This window comes from Euleptes europaea, chromosome 3 (genome assembly GCF_029931775.1).
Source record: "Euleptes europaea isolate rEulEur1 chromosome 3, rEulEur1.hap1, whole genome shotgun sequence".
In the NCBI taxonomy this organism is placed as follows: domain Eukaryota; kingdom Metazoa; phylum Chordata; class Lepidosauria; order Squamata; family Sphaerodactylidae; genus Euleptes; species Euleptes europaea.
Window position 1 is genome coordinate 23234618 of NC_079314.1, and position 18667 is coordinate 23253284.

Below are 18667 nucleotides of genomic sequence, written 5' to 3' on the forward strand. Positions count from 1 at the left end.
ATCTTAATGTATAGAATAATTCATGTATCAAGTGAATAATAATCGTTAAAATAGTTGCCATTTCATCACAAATTTATCTATTGTTTTCTTGTTAATCATCAAGTGGGTTAGCCTAGCCATCAATGCCAAATCCGAAATTTTAATATTCCACTCTGTGATATCAGGAATTATATTAGACTTCCAATACCTAGCATAAGCAATTCTGGCAGCAGAGGTTGCATACTGTTAAAGCTCTTTGTGAACCGGGTTAAACTGTGGAGGAGTTATACCCAGCAACATATATTTGGATTCTAGTTCAATGTTCACCTGAAGCATTTTCTGTAGCTCTTTATGTATCATTGGCCAATACTTTTGACTTTTAGAACAAGTCCACCATTGGTGGAAAAAAGTTCCTTCTGTTTCCAAACATTTCCAACACCTGGCTTGGTCTGTTTTAAACATCTTCTGAAGATCTTTGGATGACAGGTACCATCTGAAGCCAGGTTTTATTCACTGCATATGATGGAGGGAGGGCGGCCGTGGAGGCTGAAAACACCTCAACTCGGTCTACGTGGCAAATTCATGGCCAAGACCCCACATGAGAGCCAGCATGGTATAAGGATAGACTAGGGTCTCAGAGATCCGGGTTCAAATCCCTGCTCATTCATGAAATTCACTGGGCATCCATGGGCCAGGCACACTCTCTCTCTCTCTCACTCTCTGCCCAATCAACCTCATGGGGTGCTTATGAAGATAAAATGATGACGAGAAGATCATGCATGCCATGCTGAGCTCCTTGGAGGAAGGGTGGGATTTTTAAAAAACATGTACTCGAAGTTGCATTTGAAGTGCAAGCTTCCCAGCTCACACATTCAGCTTCTGCATCAGGCTCTCATGTGATTGGGCAAAATGAAGTCAGGACAACAGCCCCAGAAGTCACACTTGCCAAGACTCTTTACACCCCTCTCCTCCCAAGCTATGGATCCAATCAAACAGCATAGAAGAGTTGGTTTTTATATGCCAACTTTCTCTCCCACTTAAGGAAGAATCAAATTGGCTTACAGTCACCTTCCCCTCCCCACAACAGACACCCTATGAGGTAAGTGGGGCTGAGGGAGCTCTAAGAGAACTGTGACTGGCCCAAGAGCACCCAGCTGGCTTCCTGTGTAGGAGTTGGGGAAACAAATCCAGTTCACCAGATTAGCCTCCGCCGCTCATGTGGAGGAGTGGGGAATCGAACCTCGTTCTCCAGATCAGAGTCCACAGCTCCAAACCAGTGCTCTTAACCACTACACCACGCTGGCTCCCATAGTAAGACCTAAAGTGACAGAACAAGCCCATACCATTTAAGATTGAGAATCACATACCCAAATCCCCCCCTGCAAAAAAATCCTCCCCTAAAGTAAAAAACTAGTACGGCAGGGTACAGGCAGCCTTACGCTCCAGTATGCAGATTTTAAAAACTGAACTATACAGCTGCACTTGACTCTTACTGCCTCATTCTGTGACATAGAGATAAGGACTAGCTTTTGAGCCGTACTGCATCAGTAAAACAGTCATTGGCCAAGACAGCTGGAACGGCTACCAAGTCTCTATGACTTTCTTACCACCTCACTTCATAGAGGCTCACTGTTCTCTCCAATGGAGACAACAAAGCAGCTCACAGCATTGCTCTCTGCTCTTCCATTTGATCCTCACACCAACAGCAGCCCTGTGAGGTAGGCTAGGCTAAGAGAGTGAGAGACTGGCCCAAGGCACACCTAGCAAGTTTCATGGCAGAATGGGGGAACTGAACCTGCATCTCCCGGATCCTAGTAAGGCCTCAAGTATGGAGAGGAGGGGAATTCTAGCTCACCCATGAGCCTCTCTGTCTCAAGCCATTCACCTCTCCCTGATAGGATTGCCAGCCTCCAGGTGGTGGCTGGAGACCTTCTGCTATTACAACTGATCTCCAGGTGACAGATTATTAGTTCACCTGGATAAAATAGCTGCTTTGGAAGGTGGATTCTATGGCATTATATCCCATTGAAGTCCCTTCCCTCACCAAATCCCATCTTCAGGTTCCAACCCCCCAAATCTCCAAGTATTTCCCAATCCGGATCAGGCAACTCTACTCCCTGAGCATTATGGGAGCAGTCTAACTCTCCCTCTTTGGCCTTCCCAGGGCTGGCCTAATAAATAATGGGCATGGGTGGGTGGGTTTACCCTGGACATATTCTAACCACTAGGTCACACCCATTCATCATCATCAAGTCTTTATTGCATTAGCAAAAAAGCCATAGCAACAATACAAAACAAGGTGGAAATTCCGCCAAAACAAAATCAATAACATTTTTTTAAAAAAATAGTAACATAATTTAACATAGGTTAAAAAAATTAAACATTTCCCATAAAATATTAAAATGCAAATACAAATTCATAATTAAAATATAATAGGAAGGAAAGATCATACAATCCAGAGACAAATAAAAGATGACAAGTGACCCAGAGTAGGAGAAATTATGGGTCAAAGATATCATGGTCAGCATGTCCCATCCTCTTTTTATGCTTCATGATGGCAGCAGCAAATCTTGCCATTTGAGAAGTGGTGTATTTGTCTCTGTCTTTCAGTTGACCAGGCCTATGAATGGTGATGTCACAGGTGCTCAAGCAAAACATTCAGACAGAATCTGAGCAAAAACCAGATGGGAACCTGGAAAATCTGCACTCCTAGATTTGAAGCTGAGGACGGCTATTGGCAACTGAGCTCTTTGCTCAGGATGCCTTTTCTTCACCCTGCTCTGCGGCTACGCAAGCCACAGGACGACAGTCCTCAGTCTGTTCTTGCACACCTGGTGAATCACATCTCGCACCAACCATTGCTCCCTTCTGCTCAAGGCTTTCTTCTCTCCTTCCTTGGCACTGAAGCATTAAAATAGAACTTTTTGATCAGACTTAACCATCTCAACAGCAGGTTTCCTCAGTGATTCTCACTCTGGTCTCATGAATGAGGCCAAACAGCATCATACACCCTTTTCAATGGTTTCCCAGCAGACAGCGAAGTACCTCGTGACTACTTTAAAAAATGACAGGACAGGCTGTGGCTCAGTGGTCGAGCATCTGCTTGGCATGCAGAAGGTCTCAGGTTCAATCCCCGGCATCTCCAGTTAAAAGGGACTAGGCAGGTAGGCGATATGAAAGACCCCTGCCTGAGACCCTGGAGAGCTGCTGCCGGTCTGAGTAGACAATACTGACTTGGCTGGACGAAGGGTCTTTATTCAGTATAAGGCAGCTTCATGAGTTCTTGTTACAGACTTATTCTTAAAATGAACTTCCAGCAAGAACCAACAGCATCCAATACATGAATGGCTAGCATCATCCCTAACACCCAAAATGTGATGACTGCCAACACTTGCAAATGGCAAATTGTTTCTAATAAGTCAAGTATTTTTAAGGCGTTGACTTGGATCTGTTCTAAAGGGGCCCTTCCTGCTTCAGACACTTCTCACGTTGCTCCTTAGGATCCCCCTCTCCCCCAGGAGCAGCAGTTCATGAAGATCAGTGAGCCGCAGCAGGAGGGAAGAAATGACCATTTTGATCATGGAAAACAGTCTGGATACAATGAGGGTGGTCAACCTCCACATGGCACCTGGAGATCTCCCACTACTACAACTGATCTCCAGACGACCAAGATAAGTTTTCTTGGAGGAAATTGTTGCTTTGGAAGGTGCGCTCTATGGCATTATACCCTGCTGAGGTCCCTCCCCAAAGCCCACCCTCCACCGGCTCCACCCCCAAAATCTCCAGGTATTTCCCAACCCAGACCTGGCAACCCTAGATACAACCCATTAACTTTAGCTACAGACACCCCAAGATACTTTAATCATGATGCATATGCTCAGTACAAAAGCCACTTCGCTGTTAGAGGAAGAAATTAACTTTTAAAAGATTTGCAGTGAATTATCACAATGTTGAGCAAAACTAGATAGCATCTCTATAAAACACATGAAATTTGTCCATTACTTCTTCTCTGACTTTGATTATTGAGAACCTGTGTTAGCCTAAAGGTAAAGGTCCCCTGTGCAAGCACCTGGTCATTCATGACCCATGGGGTGACGTCACATCTTGACGTTTACTAGGCAGACTTTGTTTACGGGGTGGTTTGCCAGTGCCTTCCCCAGTCATCTTCCCTTTACCCCCATCAAGCTGGGTACTCATTTTACCAACCTCGGAAGGATGGAAAGCTGAGTCAACCTTGAGCCGGCTACCTGAAACCGACTTCCGTCGGGATCGAACTCAGGTCGTGAGAAGAGCTTGGACTGCAGTACTGCAGCTTACCACCCTGTGCCACGGGGCTCACTAGGGTTAGCCTACGGTTTATGAAATTGAAACAGAAATACTGCGGTAACACAGAGAGTATCTGCAAGCAGCAAGACGGACTCACGGGTGGTCCGAGGCCACCTGGGCCCCCAGTGACTCCTAGCAGTACTGCTGGCAATCCTGCTGCTGTAGCTGGTAGCCGGAATGACAACCGTGCCTATGCTGCAAAGGTTACCTCCCGAATGCTGCAAGGTAGGAAAGGACAAGCAAGCTCTCCCTCATGGCCTCTCGAACAAAGGATAATACGGTGAAATAAAAAAAGGTAAATAGCCACCTACACAGCAGCACAGTTGGCTTCTTGGAATATTTGACCACAGTCCACGAATAGGTGATCAACTAACAATATTGGGCTGGTTTTACTAGCCTGTCAACTCTACAGTTAGGTGACTCAACATTTAAGAACATAAGAAACGCCCTGCTGGATCAGACCGAGGTCCACCAAGGTCCAGCAGTCTGCTCACACAATGGCCAACCAGGTGCCTCTAGGAAGCCCATAATCAGGACGACTGCAGAAGCATTGTCCTGCCTGTGTTCCACAGCACCTAATATAATAGGCATGCTCCTCCGATCCTGGAGAGAACAGGCAAGTATCTGAATGTTTAGATAATCACAAATTTATCTGGGATCGCCAGTCAAGTTTGGGACATTTTGTATTGGGTGAAGGTTCAAGGGCATGTGTTAACTGGGGGAACCCAAAGTTTTCCAAGGTGGGCTTAAACCACAGCAAGGGGGTTCATACAATCCAATCAAATGAATGTAAAGCTTCACAGAACCCGGTCATGATGATAGAACTAGAATGGAGAAAGTAATATCTAGAAACTTGAATTTTGACATTATGAACTGGACTGAGAAACTGGAGTTGTTAGGAATTCATGACAAATATCAAGCCAAGGTGTCCCTCAGTTATCCATGCAATGGCTCAACCGTCTCCCACTCAAGTTTTTTGTTTTCCTTTTACACACATTCAGAGAATGTTCCCCATATTAACTTCCTCCCTGCTTTCCCATGTGAATAGAGAATGCTCCCTGGGTCACAACAACCACTCTGCTGTATTTTGCATCAAGGGACGTCTTTCAGGGAAGCTCGTATACAATTAGTGATCGTCTCCCACAGAAACCCTGATTGGCTTCCATGGAAACCCAGGCTATCCCAAAATACAATCTTGAAAACCACTACTTTACTCTCTGGAGCTGAAAGATATAAGAACATAAGAAAGGCCAGGCTGGATCAGACCAAGGTCCATCAAGTCCAGCAGTCTGTTCACACACTGGCCAACCAGGGGCCTCTAGGAAGCCCACAAACAAGACGACTGCAGCAGCATTGTCCTGCCTGTGTTCCACAGCACCTGATATAATAGGCATGCTCCTCTGATCCTGGAGAGAATAGGTATGCATCATGACTAGTATCCATTTTTACTAGTAGTCATGAATACCCCTCTCCTCCATGAACATGTCCACTCACCTCTTAAAGCCTTCCAAGTTGGCAGTCATCACCACATCCTGGGGCAGGGAGTTCCACAATTTAACTCTTTAATTATATATGAGGACAGTAAAGTTCTTTGCTCAACTAGGAAGTGCTATGCTTTATTCTTTTGCCAAGTTATGGTTACCCCATTAGGTTTTCCAGGCAAGAGATGTTCAGCGGTTGCTTGCCATTGCCTGCCTCTGCATAGCAACCCTACTCTTCCTTGGTGGTCTCCCACCCAAGCACGAACCAGGGTCCATTAGCAGGACCCTGCTTAGCTTTCAAGATAAATTGCTGCTGTTTTGTCCCTAATTTTTCCTTTGAGGGATGCCTTATTAAAACATTGTAAATGGGAGTTATTAGAGTTGTGTAGAGCAGTGGCATCTCAGTTCTAATGTGCATGAATTCTAAAGCACCATACAGCACACAGCACACCATTCCACATGTGGAAACTATGGAGGTATATTTGAAACAGTTGATAAGACAGGGTAGGGCAATTGCATCAAATCTTCACCCCAAAGGTCAAATGCCTTCTTGGTTTGAAAAAACAGTACAGAGGAAATGAGCACCACTTAAGGAAGACACAGGCTGAATATTAAGCAAGAAATCCAACAAAAGCTCTGAGAAAGCACAGATATGCTGTATTTTCCCGAAGAAATCCTGGAGCACATAGGCTTCTCTATGAGCAGCATTGGTTCACCAGATCCCAACATTCAGTTTAAAAGAAGAAGAGTTGGTTTTTATATGCCAACTTTCTCTACCACTTAAAGAAGAATCAAACCGGCTTACAATCACCTTCCCTTCCCCACAGCAGACACCCTGTGAGGTAGGTAGGGCTGAGAGAGTGTGACTAGCCCAAGGTCACCCAGCTGATGTGGAGGAGTGGGGAAACCAACCCAGTTCACCAGATTAGCCTCCGCCACTCGTGTGGAGGAGTGGGGAATCAAACCCGGTTCTCCAGATCACAGTCCACCACTCCAAACAACCACTCTTAACCACTACATCACGCTGGCTCTCTAAGATCAGGTTGGAGCACAGGAGTGGCCTACATCGCTTCCAACTGTGAGGGGGCAGCAGCTATCACTTTGGAATCCTTTCTACAAAAAAAAGAAGAGGGGCACTCTACAAGCTAAAAGGAAAGAAGCTACCATATCAGGAGCCAGGCTACAACTTCTGTGTTACTTATAGGAACTTAGTGATACCAAGGGGAACTTTTTTTTATGCTCCTACGCCTGCAGTCTGAAGTTGTACAGTCCATTTCACCACCTCAGGATTCTGCCCTCGTATTTTTACAGCATTCAAGATTGGATCCCGGCTAAGTTTTCCACTAATGGGAGGAGTCATTTCTGCCAACTTCTCCTTCCTGCTGCAGACCCCGGTGTGCCTCTCATGACATTCTTGAGGGTCCCCAGAAGCAGCCATTTCAGGGCAGGGCCATCTTAACAGCATTATAGCCCCCCCCCCCCCAGTGAAGCAGTTCACTGGGACCCCTACCTACACAACCACTCACAGGAATAAAAATGTAAATGGCCGATAAAATTCAAGATATATTTATTGGTGCTTCCATTCTTACATTATACGTCAGTGTTTATTCTTAATCTAAACACAAATTAACATTAATATTGTTCATTATCTTTAGTAAGACACATGCTAAATATGCAAGTCACAACATACCTAGATTAGCATGGGGCCCCTATGCTCGTGAGGGGCCCCTGGGCAACTGCCCAGCGTCCCCATGTGTTAAGACGGCCCTCTTCCAGGGAGACCGATGGGCTACAGTGGAAGGCAGGAAAGTTCTGTTCCGCTGTTGGAAGCGCCTTCCGTTAGTGGAAAATTTAGTCTGCACCCAAGCCATACCAACCAGTCCTAAAATTCTCATCCTGTTTCCATCTGCTACCTGCCAGATACCCGTGGAAGCATACAAGCAAGGCACAAAGATCTACTGCCTCTGTACATGAAGGTTCTATTTTGGTATGCCAATTAATTGCTGTGGATAGATCTAATTAATTGCTGAGGATGGAGCCAGCATGATGTAGTGGTTAAGAACAGTGGTTTGGAGCAGTGGACTCTGATCTGGAGAACCAGGTTTGATTCCCCACTCCTCCACATGAGCAGCGGAGGCTAATCTGAAGAACTGGATTTGTTTCCCTACTCCTACACACGAAGCCAGCTGGGTGACCTTGGGCAAGTTACAGTTCTATTAAGAGCTCTCTCAGCCCCACCTACCTCTCAGGTTGTCTGTTGTGGGGAGGGGAAGGGAAGGTGATTGTAAGCCGGTTTGAGTCTCCCTTAAATGGTAGAGAAAGTCAGCATATAAAAACCAACTCTTCTTCTTCTATCCCCCAGAAATTTGATTAACCATTTTTTTGTTTTAAAATACTAGAAAGATACCATCCTCCTTTCAAAAAAATGGTCAAAAGAGCACCCCAAGGTTCCCACACTCCTTTATGCTGCTTGAAATGTGTGAACGTACTTGGGGCAGTCGACTGTGCAGCGACAAAGATATTGCACTGAGTCAAAGAGCATCTCCCCAGCCCATTTGTGTTTTCCCCTTAGAAGGGCTGGAGGTAGAGGAGGGCCGGACAATGGCTGGAAACACCCAGGCTAATTATTTTTGTGCAGGGCTATTAGTGGCCAGCAATCAGAAAACTAGACTGTCTGGGGGCAATAAACACTGGGGAGAATAGAGGGGTCCAGCCCATGGCCTCCATCACCTGGGGAGGGGGTCGCATCAAATTCCACAAAAGCCATCAAAACACAACGGATGGAAAATCCAAGCAGACTGGACGGAAAATCCAAACACTTCCTTGAGAAGAAACCTTGGCACTCCAGATACAGAACCCCTCACTGCATAAACTGGAGCTACCCCAAGGTTTAATCACAAACAAATATGACGGAGAGGGTCACTCAAGCAATTGTCCTTTCTGTCCTACACTTATGCTACAATTTGCATCCCTCCCAGGACGGAACAGCAGAAATCAGCATTCCCAGCTAATTCCCTTGGGGCTTTTCCATCAATGTATCCAAGTCCCAACATGGAGAAGCCATGCTCCAGGGATGATGGGGTAGAAAAATGCCAAAACCAGGGGTCACATCCATTCATTCTTTTAGAATTACCATCTGCCTGTTGGGAGGGAAAACAAAACCCTGGGGGAAGTGCGGGCCAGTTGGCATCAAAAAAGAATCTCCTCTTTCTTTATGTTTCCATATGTAATGCTGAAACAAGCAGGAATATAGTGGCACTTTTAAGGCTAGCACGTGTTTATTCCAACAGACGTTTCTGCGGACTAAAGTCCACCTCATCAAGCAGCGTGAAAGCTTCTGCTAGAATAAAAATGTGTTCGCCTTTAAGATGCCACAGGACTGTTCCTCATTTTTGCAGCAACAGACAAACACAGCTACTCCTCTGGAGCACATAAAGCTCCATGCTTTACGCTCCTTATTCAAGAATAAGGACGCTGCAATAGCTATACAGCAAGTACATTCCAGACTCTTTATGGATCTGATTAATCACAAATCATCTTTATACAACCTGGTTACTTTACTTTCAAATCAACTTTATACAATCTGGTTCCTTACTTTTAAGTCAACACAGTACAATTCATCACAGTTTAAAGTCTGAAACACTAAAAGAAATCAAGCCTCTTATAGTCCTACTACTAGAGAAGGGATGGGGAACCTTTTTTCTGCCAAGGGCCATTTGGATATTTATAACATCATTCTCGGGCCATACAAAATTATCAGTTTAAAAATTAGCCTGCTATATTTTGTCAAACATTTAGCCAAGAGGCACGACCGGCTCCAAGTATTTGCCTTTTCTCGGCAAAACAAACTCACATCCACCTTGAATAGAGGCTATTCCTGTCCGCGGAAGGGGGCGGATCGCCAGTCTTAGATCCTTCTGAGCTAGAGATCTGCCAGGACCCACGAAGGGCCAGACCAAATTATTTCGCGGGCCTTATACAGCCCCCGGGCCTGACGTTCCCCACCCCTGTACTAGAGAATAATATACCCAGATCTGCACAAGCTCCAAAAAAGATTATTTTCTTTGTTGTTTAAAGCACTTATAAACCAGATTTGTCCATGGTGGCCAAGCAAACAGTATTCAGCTCACATTACCAATCAAGAATCATTTATCAGCTCTTCATATCTTAACATCTTCCAGTTCTATGACAGTAATAAACGCAGGAAAGGGGAGTGGTATTGTTCACCTCACCATCAAAAATGAGCTTGGTGCCTCATCCCAACTATTGGTAAAGCTGCTAGAGGGTCCTGTCCTAAAGTAGGTTTACACAGCAGCAGGACTTACACACTGCAATAAGATTACTCAGGAACGGTGTTCAGTATCCAGCCTTCTGCCTAAAATTCAAACATGTGTGTGTTGCATTCCTTGGTGTCTGAATTGATACTGCAAAAAGTCAAGCCCATTCCCCAACAGTAATGGTACAAAGAGATAGTGGTGGTGTTGTTTTTTTCAGAAAGCAAAGATATATCTTCAGATCACAGCCATTTCCTCCAAGAGTATATTTCCTCTCTACGAAGCAAAACTTACATCAGGGCAAACAAATTTCCCCCAACAAAAGTGATTCTTCCAGGGTCCCCAAAAGGAAGCCCAAAAGTAATTTAATGTATTTTGTTAGACACAATGGTCCATAGCAAACTATGCCTAAGTGTCTGAAAACTCTCAGGCGCTCAAAGTCTCACTACCCTGCTTTCTCAATATAGCTGGTTCAAGAGAGGACATGAAACATGGCAATAATATGAGGTTCTATATTCTTGCCTATAAAACTGTAAAACAGATAATCACAAGAACTTCCCAGGCAAAATCAGACCGACATCCATCTGACTAGCATTCTAAAAACAGCCTCTTCCAGAAGCTCAAAAATCAAGGCATATGCTTTCCCCTGGTTTTTTGGCCCTCAGAAACTGGTATTCAGTGGTTTACTACCTCTGAATATGGAGGCTCCATTTGGCGACTGTGATAGATCATATTCTTTCCATTTCTGCCCACAACCCATATCTTGTAGGGAATTCTGGAGGTTAGACAGCATAGAGAAAAGCGGCTTTCTTTCGTCAGCCCCAAACCTACAACCAACCTATTCACATTTTCCACTCCATTTGTAAACCTAATCAGCCATTTGTTTAAGCTGTTGAGTGAAACTTCACTACAGCCCTAAATCACTGCCAAAGTGGGAATTATTTCTGACGATTGTCTGTACCCAAAATAAAAATCGCCAACTCACCATTAGCAAAACTTGGCACTGCCAAATCAAAGTAACACTTTAAAAAAATAAGTCTGTTTTGTAGCACAGTAATTCCCAAACGCTGTACTGGGATAAACTGGCATCAGGACCTTTGTAGGATTGTCAGGGACTTGGTGGCCCATATGCAGGGAGGGGCAATATAGCATCCAAGACAAAAAGAGACACTCTGTATCTTACCCTTGATGGACTGGACAAATAAAACTCACAAGGCCATTCAATGAAATGTTTTCGAATCAGTTATCACCAGTATCAACCCACTGAAGTTACTAAGGCTTGGAAGTATCCTTTGCATTCTCTTCCAAGGAAAGGTACCATTTTAGGTTTTTTGAACTTTTCAGGCCAAACGTAGGGAGCACAGGTCTCCATGTTTTTAAGGCAACCATTCCAATTGGGCCCCGTCCAAGTTAACATTGTACCCCCATCCTCCTTCCCCAACGCCATGATGGGGAAGTGTGACAGAAGAGAGGGCCTTCTTTCCATTTGGGAGAAAGAAGAGAAGCCATTGTGCGGCTTCCACCGCAACACCCCTGCTTTTCAAGAGACTAACGCCAAGCCAGGCGCACAGGAATAGCTCGCTCCACTGTCCAAGGGAGTCCTTACCTGAGTTGTGTGTGTGTGTGTGTGAAGTGCCGTCAAGTCGCAGCCGACTTATGTCGACCCCTTTTGGGGGGTTTTCATGGCCAGAGATGAACAGAGGTGGTTTGCCAGGGCCTTCCTCTGCGCAGCAACCCTGGTGTTCGTTGGCGGTCTCCCATCCAAATACTAACCAGGGCCGACCCTGCTTAGCTTCTGAGATCTGACCAGATCAGGCACCCTTGTCTAAATCACTAGATTCATATCATGTATGCCTGGGAGGTTTCGCCTTGGGGTTGCCGCTCTCTAGATGAACATTTTCCCCATCCAAATTCTCAGAAAGATGCATGGCTTATTGTTGAGCTTGGAGAATTCGGATGGGGGAAAGGTGCCTCTAGAGAGCGGCAACCCCAAGGCGAACCCTCCCCTGCAAAAATGGCCGAGGACCTCCCTCTTATTTATGGGGGGTTTTTAAAAAGGGGGAGGGGAAAAAAAGCCCACTTCCCCAGAGAGCCCTTGAGAAGGAGGGGGGTGGATTGGGAACGAGGGCGAGCCCTCCCTCCCGCAGCCCCCTGGTGAAGCCTGGCCCGGAGAGGCCTGCAGGGCGGGTGGGCGAAGAGCCGCGAGCGGCCGGGGCGGTGGGTGGGCGTCGAGGCCGGCTCGGCCCACGAGGCCCCGGCGGCCCTGGGCGCGCAGGCCGCCCCTCCCCAGGCCTGGCCGCCAGGCCGCCCTAGGCCCGGCTCCCCACAACCCCCACACCCCCCACCGCCTTACCTGGTGCACGAAGACGTCGACGGGGGAGTCGAGCGCGACGCCTTCCCTGGCCGTCATGGAGAGGAAGCCGAAGCCCATGCGCACGTTGAACCACTTGCAGATGCCGGCGCCCTGCAGCGGCGCCTGGCCCGCCTCGTCCCCCGTGGGCTCTTCCTCGCTCCCTTGGGCGCAGCCCCCTGCGGACATACACGCCCCGCCGTCAGCCGCCGCCCGGCCCGGCCAGGAGGAGGAGGAGGACGCCCTCCGCAGCCCCCCGCCCTGGCGTAGGGGGCCCAGCCGCTGGGATCGGGACCCCCACCCCTCGCCCTGCTTGCTCCCCCCAAGGGAAACCCAACGCCCCCACCCCTCGGCGGGCCCAGAGCGCCCCGACAGCGGGCCGGCTTTCCAGCCGCGCCGACTGGCCGGAGCTTCGGCGGCGGCGGGAGCCCCCGGCCCAACGTGAAGCTCTCCTCCATGGGGCAAAAGGGAAGGAGCTCTGCTCCATGGGGCAAAAGGGGGGTTATCTCTGCTCCATGGGGCATAAGGGTAATCTCCTCCATGGGGCAAAAGGAGGGATCTCTCCTCCATGGGGCAAAAGGAGGGATCTCTCCTCCATGGGGCAAAAGGAGGGATCTCTCCTCCATGGGGCAAAAGGAGGAATCTCTCCTCCATGGGGCAAAAGGAGGGATCTCTCCTCCATGGGGCAAAAGGAGGGATCTCTCCTCCATGGGGCAAAAGGGTAATCTCCTCCATGGGGCAAAAGGGTAATCTCCTCCATGGGGCAAAATGGGGAGGATCGCTCCTCCATGAGGCAAAATGGGGAGGATCGCTCCTCCATGGGGCAAAATGGGGGTTATCTCCTCCATGGGGCAAAATGGGGAGGATCTCTCCTCCATGGGGCAAAAGAGGGGATCTCTCCTCCATGGGGCAAAGGGGGGGGATCTCCAGCCTGAGGCCAAAGCAGCGGGGGGGGGGAGAGATACTGGGCTGCTCCTTCCTAATGGGGCGGCATTCCCCACCCAGCGTCCAGCCAACGAGGAAATGGGGAGCCCTTTAATCCAAAATATCCCCCGGCAGGGCCATTCCTCTCCCGGCCCGGGATAGACCGATGGTAGGAAGTCGGGCTGGTCGGGGAAGAGGCGAAAAACAGCTAACCCCGATTAAAACTCGCTTAAAGGCTTTTCTGGTAGTGTGTGGGGGGGGTCTATTTATTGGTTCCCCGCCCCCCCCCCCCAAAAAAAAGATGTTTCAAGAAAACCCATTCAAAACAGAAAAGCCATTTGCTGTTGAAGCCATTTGTAAGCGTGCAGGCAGCTTTAAAGGTTTTTCTTTTTTTTAATCTTTCCGGAATCTCCTAAAACTTTCCCTAATGCCCTCCCCCCACCCCCCACCCAACTCAAGCACATGTTAAACCAAGAAAGTGTCTCCGCTTTGCTATACCCCCTTCCCTCAAAGGAGTGTTTTTCCCATAACAAAACTAAGAAGTGTGTCCTTCCATGGAGCAGAAAGAGCTCTTTTCTCCCTCCATAAAGAAACCATTTTTCACGAGTCAAATTTTCCCTTAAAAAAACAACAACCTTAAAATTTACTAAAAATCCAGATTTTCCCCCACGTGAAGCTCATTTTCAAGAAAGAAATTTTGGAGGGGGAGGACAGGAGGAAAGGCGAAGAAGGAAACTGGGATTCAAAAAAAGAATTATTGGGGAAGGGGAAAAAAGAAATCACTTAACCTTCAAACTGCTGGTTGGAAACAGAGCCCATCCTGCACCCCTGGTGGAAACGGCGGCCTGCCCTCCTCCTCTGCCTGCCAGCCTTGGAAGAGGGTGTCTCAGCGGCTCTCGGGCCCCAAAAAAAGAGGGGAGGGGGAAAGGGAGGGAGGGCTGGAGGAGGAAGCTTCAAAACCAAGAGGGGAAGACGAGAAAGGAGAGAAAGGCTGGCTACATCTTCACTCCAACAATAGCTGGTGGGAGGGCCCCCGGCCTTTCCAAACCTTCCCAAATTTCTAAGAGACAATGGACCTCCTCTCCCCCCCCTTTGCTGGCCTTCCCCTCCCCCTTTGGCCTCCTCTCCCGCCTCCTTCTCCCTCCCAGGAGACAAAAAAATGCAACCTTCTGCCATTCCTGCGAGCAATGGGGTAGACCCTGGTTAGTGTCAGTTCACACATACACACACCCGTCCAACTTTCCCTTTCCATGCTTTGCCCATCTTGTTGGATATGAAGTTTGTGTGTTGGCTTGGGGGGGTGTCCTATATCTGCCTCATCTGAAGGGATTTTGTCTTAATTCCACAGGGGCAGCAGAGGAGCCACATTGGTCCCAGAGGAAGCTCTCCCGGCTCGGAATATCTACTTGCCCATATCCAGTTTCAAGTGGGGCCGTTCACTCATTCACACCCCTTTCCCAAGTGATACTCCGTTACTGGGGGGGGGGCAGTTCCTCATAACATGGGGTCCAATTCATGGGGGTGGGGGGAACTGTCTTATATGTGTACACCTTTGAGTCATGGAGGGAGGGGGGATTACCTGTCAAGGAAAAAAAACATATCTCCCACCCCTTCCCCGGCACGATTCGTTTCCACCAGCATCCCCCCCCCCCGCTCCTGCAAAGAATTTGCCCAGGACACAACCAGCCTGACTCTAAGTGACCTGTTTAAAGGGAAAGCTCTCGTCTCCCTTCCCCCTTCATTCCATTTTGGCATGCTAAGCCTCTTTCCTAAACTATCCCTCCCCCCCCCCCAGCCATTGGGATGAGGGATCTCCACTGGCTAGTTTTGAGAACACAAGGAAGGCGGGTGGATTGGTTCCTTACCTTCCCTAGTCAATAAGTCCCCTGTAAAAAGAAAGAAAATCGGAAAGTTCGAGTTTCTTGCCTTTCATGCACGAGTCTTCGGTTGTTACAAATTTATCCCGGATGAAATCTTAAGTATGGAAAACTTTGCGGGGTGTGTGTGTGGTTTGTATATAAATCATTTTCTAGCATTTTTTTCTTTAAGTAGTTCTAAGTGTTTTGGGGCGGTGAATCGAAGCCCAGCATGCGGGGGGGGGGGGTTATTGGGTGGTTTTTTAAAGATGCGATTTCGGCAGTACTGAGATAAAAAACGGGGTGGAGAAATTGCTGTCAATGAAAGGGTGGACTTATTGCTAATGGCTGAAATCTAAAAACAAAACAAAAAAACTCTTCAACGAGTTGTAAATGTTGAAAGAAATCTATGTAGTTTTAGTTGCAATTGAGCCATTTACAAGAGAAAATTTGAAGGTCGGCTATTTCAAGGATTCCTGGGACAGGCAAATCCATCCATTCTTTTTCCTGACTTCCTCCTATGGATGATGATGATGATTATCATTATTATTATTTTCACTACAGCCCTCCCCAAAATCTTAAGAAATGAAATGGGGATATCCTGATATTTAGGCGTGTGCAATCCTAAACAGAGGTACGCCTTTCTAAGCCCATTGTAACGGCGCAATCCTATGCATGTTTACTCAGAAGTAAGCCCTAGTATATTCAATGAGACCACTCCTTTAAGGCTGCAGTCCTACACATCCTTCATTTAAATATGTGTAACATGACTGCTTTTGAGGTTAATTTTTTCTCTTTGTTTACACCCTAGACATAAGTATTCCCTCAAACTCCCCTTTTAAATAAAGAGACTTTTAAAAAATTTGGACAGTGTATAAGAGGACGTGTGTATCCAGGCTGTTGTTATTCCGAAACCCTTTTTTAAAAAAACACACACACAAATAAATGCATTCTCACTATGCCTTCGAGAAAAAGGAAGAGTTTGGACGGGTAGCTTAATCCCAGATTCCTGAATGAAGAATCGGAGCTACAAGTTCAGCAAAACTATTCTTAAAACAATTCCCATTTCAGAAGGAGGAGAACCTGGAAGGTCTCTCCAAAAGAGCCCTTGTACAGTCTATCCTTTGATATTCGGACAATAATTCATAGGCACCCCGATACTGGTATAATGATGTCTATATTACACCCCACGGCAACATGAGGGAGCTGATTGATCGGGAGGAGGCGGCGCCTGGCTGCTGTTTAAAAGGCAATCAGATCACATGAGAGTCGATCAATGCCCTCAAGGTGCTGATGGATGGTGGAGGAAGGGGGGGAAAGCAATGTGGGGCCTGGAGCCCAAGAGGACGACCGAAAGAGCCCCTTAGTGCTGGGGGGGGGGGAGAGAGAAGGAATCCCCTTTCATCCGAAATGGTTTGGCTTTTTTCCACCTCCACCCCCCGACGGAGGCAGGGGGGGGGCTCTGTCTCTTCGTCCAGAGATTCTCTGATTTGTCATTGCTTATTGAGAGCGGAAACGGCCCATTTAAGTACCCCGGCTAAAACTGGGGGCGGGCGAGGGGGGGGGCTCTGGGTCATTCTCCCCATTTCGAGATCGGGCTGGTTGAATACCGGGTGGGGAGGGGGGTAGTTCGTGCCTTATTCTGGGAGCGGAGGGGATCCTCTTGGGCCAGGAAGGGGAAGGGCGCCAGTTCAGTTCCCCTCTCCTCTTCTCCCCCCCACCTCGCTTTTCGGAGGGGGGGGAGAGATTTCACGGCTGGCCGAGGACAATGGCCGAGTGACCAGCGCGAGCCCGCGAGGCAGATCGCCCCTCCATTTCCGGTGCTCGGCTCAAGCTGGACAATGCCAGCCAGCTATTCCCCTAGAGCAAAACAGATCTGTTTAAAGGGACAGCGCTGCCTATTCCAAACCCGCTTCGACCTCTTCCCCCACCCCACCCCACCCCCGCCCTGGCTGTGGTCCGTCGCGAAGCCTCCCTCGCTCCTCTCGGCAACACCTTTTCCTCCGAATGGACTCCGATCCCGCTTGGAATCCCAAACGGAGAAGATAACCTCTCCCCCAGAAAGCTACATCTCTAGAAGGGTCATCCCTTCCGGTTTTAAGATATTTTCACGTGGGTATGTGGGGGTTAAGCGCTGCCAAGTCGCTTCCGACTCATGGCGACCCTATGAATCGATGTCCTCCAAAATGTCCCGTCCTTAACAGCCTTGCTCAGGTCTTGCAAACTGAGGGCCGTGGCTTCCTTTATAGAGTCCCTCCATCTCATGTTGGGTCTACCTCTTTTCCTGCTGCCTTCAACTTTTCTTAGCATTATTGTCTTTTCCAGTGACCTTTGTCTTCTCATAATGTGACCAAAGTACGACAGCCTCTAGTCATTTTAGCCTCTAGTGTCAGTTCAGGCTTGATTTGATCTGGAACCCACTGATTATGTGTGTGTGTTAAGTGCCGTCAAGTCGCTTCCGACTCATGGCGACCCTATGAATCAACGTCCTCCAAAACGTCCTATCTTTGACAGCCTTGCTCAGATCTTGCAAACTGAGGGCCGTGGCTTCCTTTATAGAGTCAACCCACCTCTTGTTGGGTCTTCCTCTTTTTCTGCTGCCTTCCACTTTTCCTAGCCTGATTGTCTTTTCCAGTGTCTTCTCATAATATGTCCAAAGTAAGACAGCCTCAGTTTAGTCATTTTGGCCTCTAGGGTCAGTTCAGGCTTGATTTGATCTAGAACCCACTGATTATACCGCCCTATAAATGCACCTTAGCGGACACGGATCTCCCACGGGGACTTTCCCGTGGGAAGCCAGGATTGGCGGCGACACCTAGTTGAGTGTAGGCTTGGAGTAATATTGAAATGGCTCCCAGAGATGTTGACACGTGAAGACGGGATCGTTCAAGGAGTAGAACCCGGGGTTAATGTCATTTTCATGGGGGGGGGGGAATCGCCCACCATCCATGCAGCCCAGCCCGGCATCCACACAACGCAAATCCTGCGAAACGATTTTTCTGTCGTTATAAGCCCGGACTGTTAACAATAAAGCCTCCGGAAAATAAAAGACTTGAGAAGAGCATGCACATGGCATCTAACTTTTAAAGATATGAACAGAAAAAACCAAATACAAATTAGTGCTGTGCTCCAATCGCTCCTGTACTTAAAAGCCACAGTGTTTGTGGGCGAATCCTGCCCTCCCCATGAGCCTCTCAATGAAATGGGAGGGGGCTAACTGAGCCTTTTGTCTCTTCCCTTGGGGGATTCAGAAACCGTTTAACTAAAAAAGCCTGTTTGCCATCTCATACTCTTCTTCGTTTTTTTTTAAAGGTCCCCCTGCCCTCATTGTGCATTACATTTTTTTTATAAGTTCGGTGCTGAGTCTAGTGGGAAATCGGATTCTTTACTATTCTCGCGGCTGAAGCCCCCTGAAGAGGGAACTTTAAAGGGGAAAAGGTGCTTGAAAAAATGTCTTCCGATATTCTATTGAGGCAG

The 18667-nt window shown here is 47.7% G+C and overlaps 1 protein-coding gene across 1 annotated transcript in view; it reads right to left on the bottom strand.

Annotated features, from left to right (window-relative positions):
* LIN28A (lin-28 homolog A) overlaps positions 1-14258 on the bottom strand; it is a 59738-nt gene extending 45480 nt beyond the window's left edge. Inside the window, exons 1-2 of the mRNA XM_056847376.1 lie at positions 14123-14258; positions 12414-12589 (exon numbers count right to left, since the gene is read on the bottom strand). Coding sequence (XP_056703354.1) covers positions 12414-12589; positions 14123-14153 — 207 coding nt within the window. The 5' untranslated portion in view covers positions 14154-14258. The remainder of the gene's footprint in view (positions 1-12413; positions 12590-14122) is intronic.
* Between the last annotated feature and the right edge of the window lie 4409 nt (positions 14259-18667).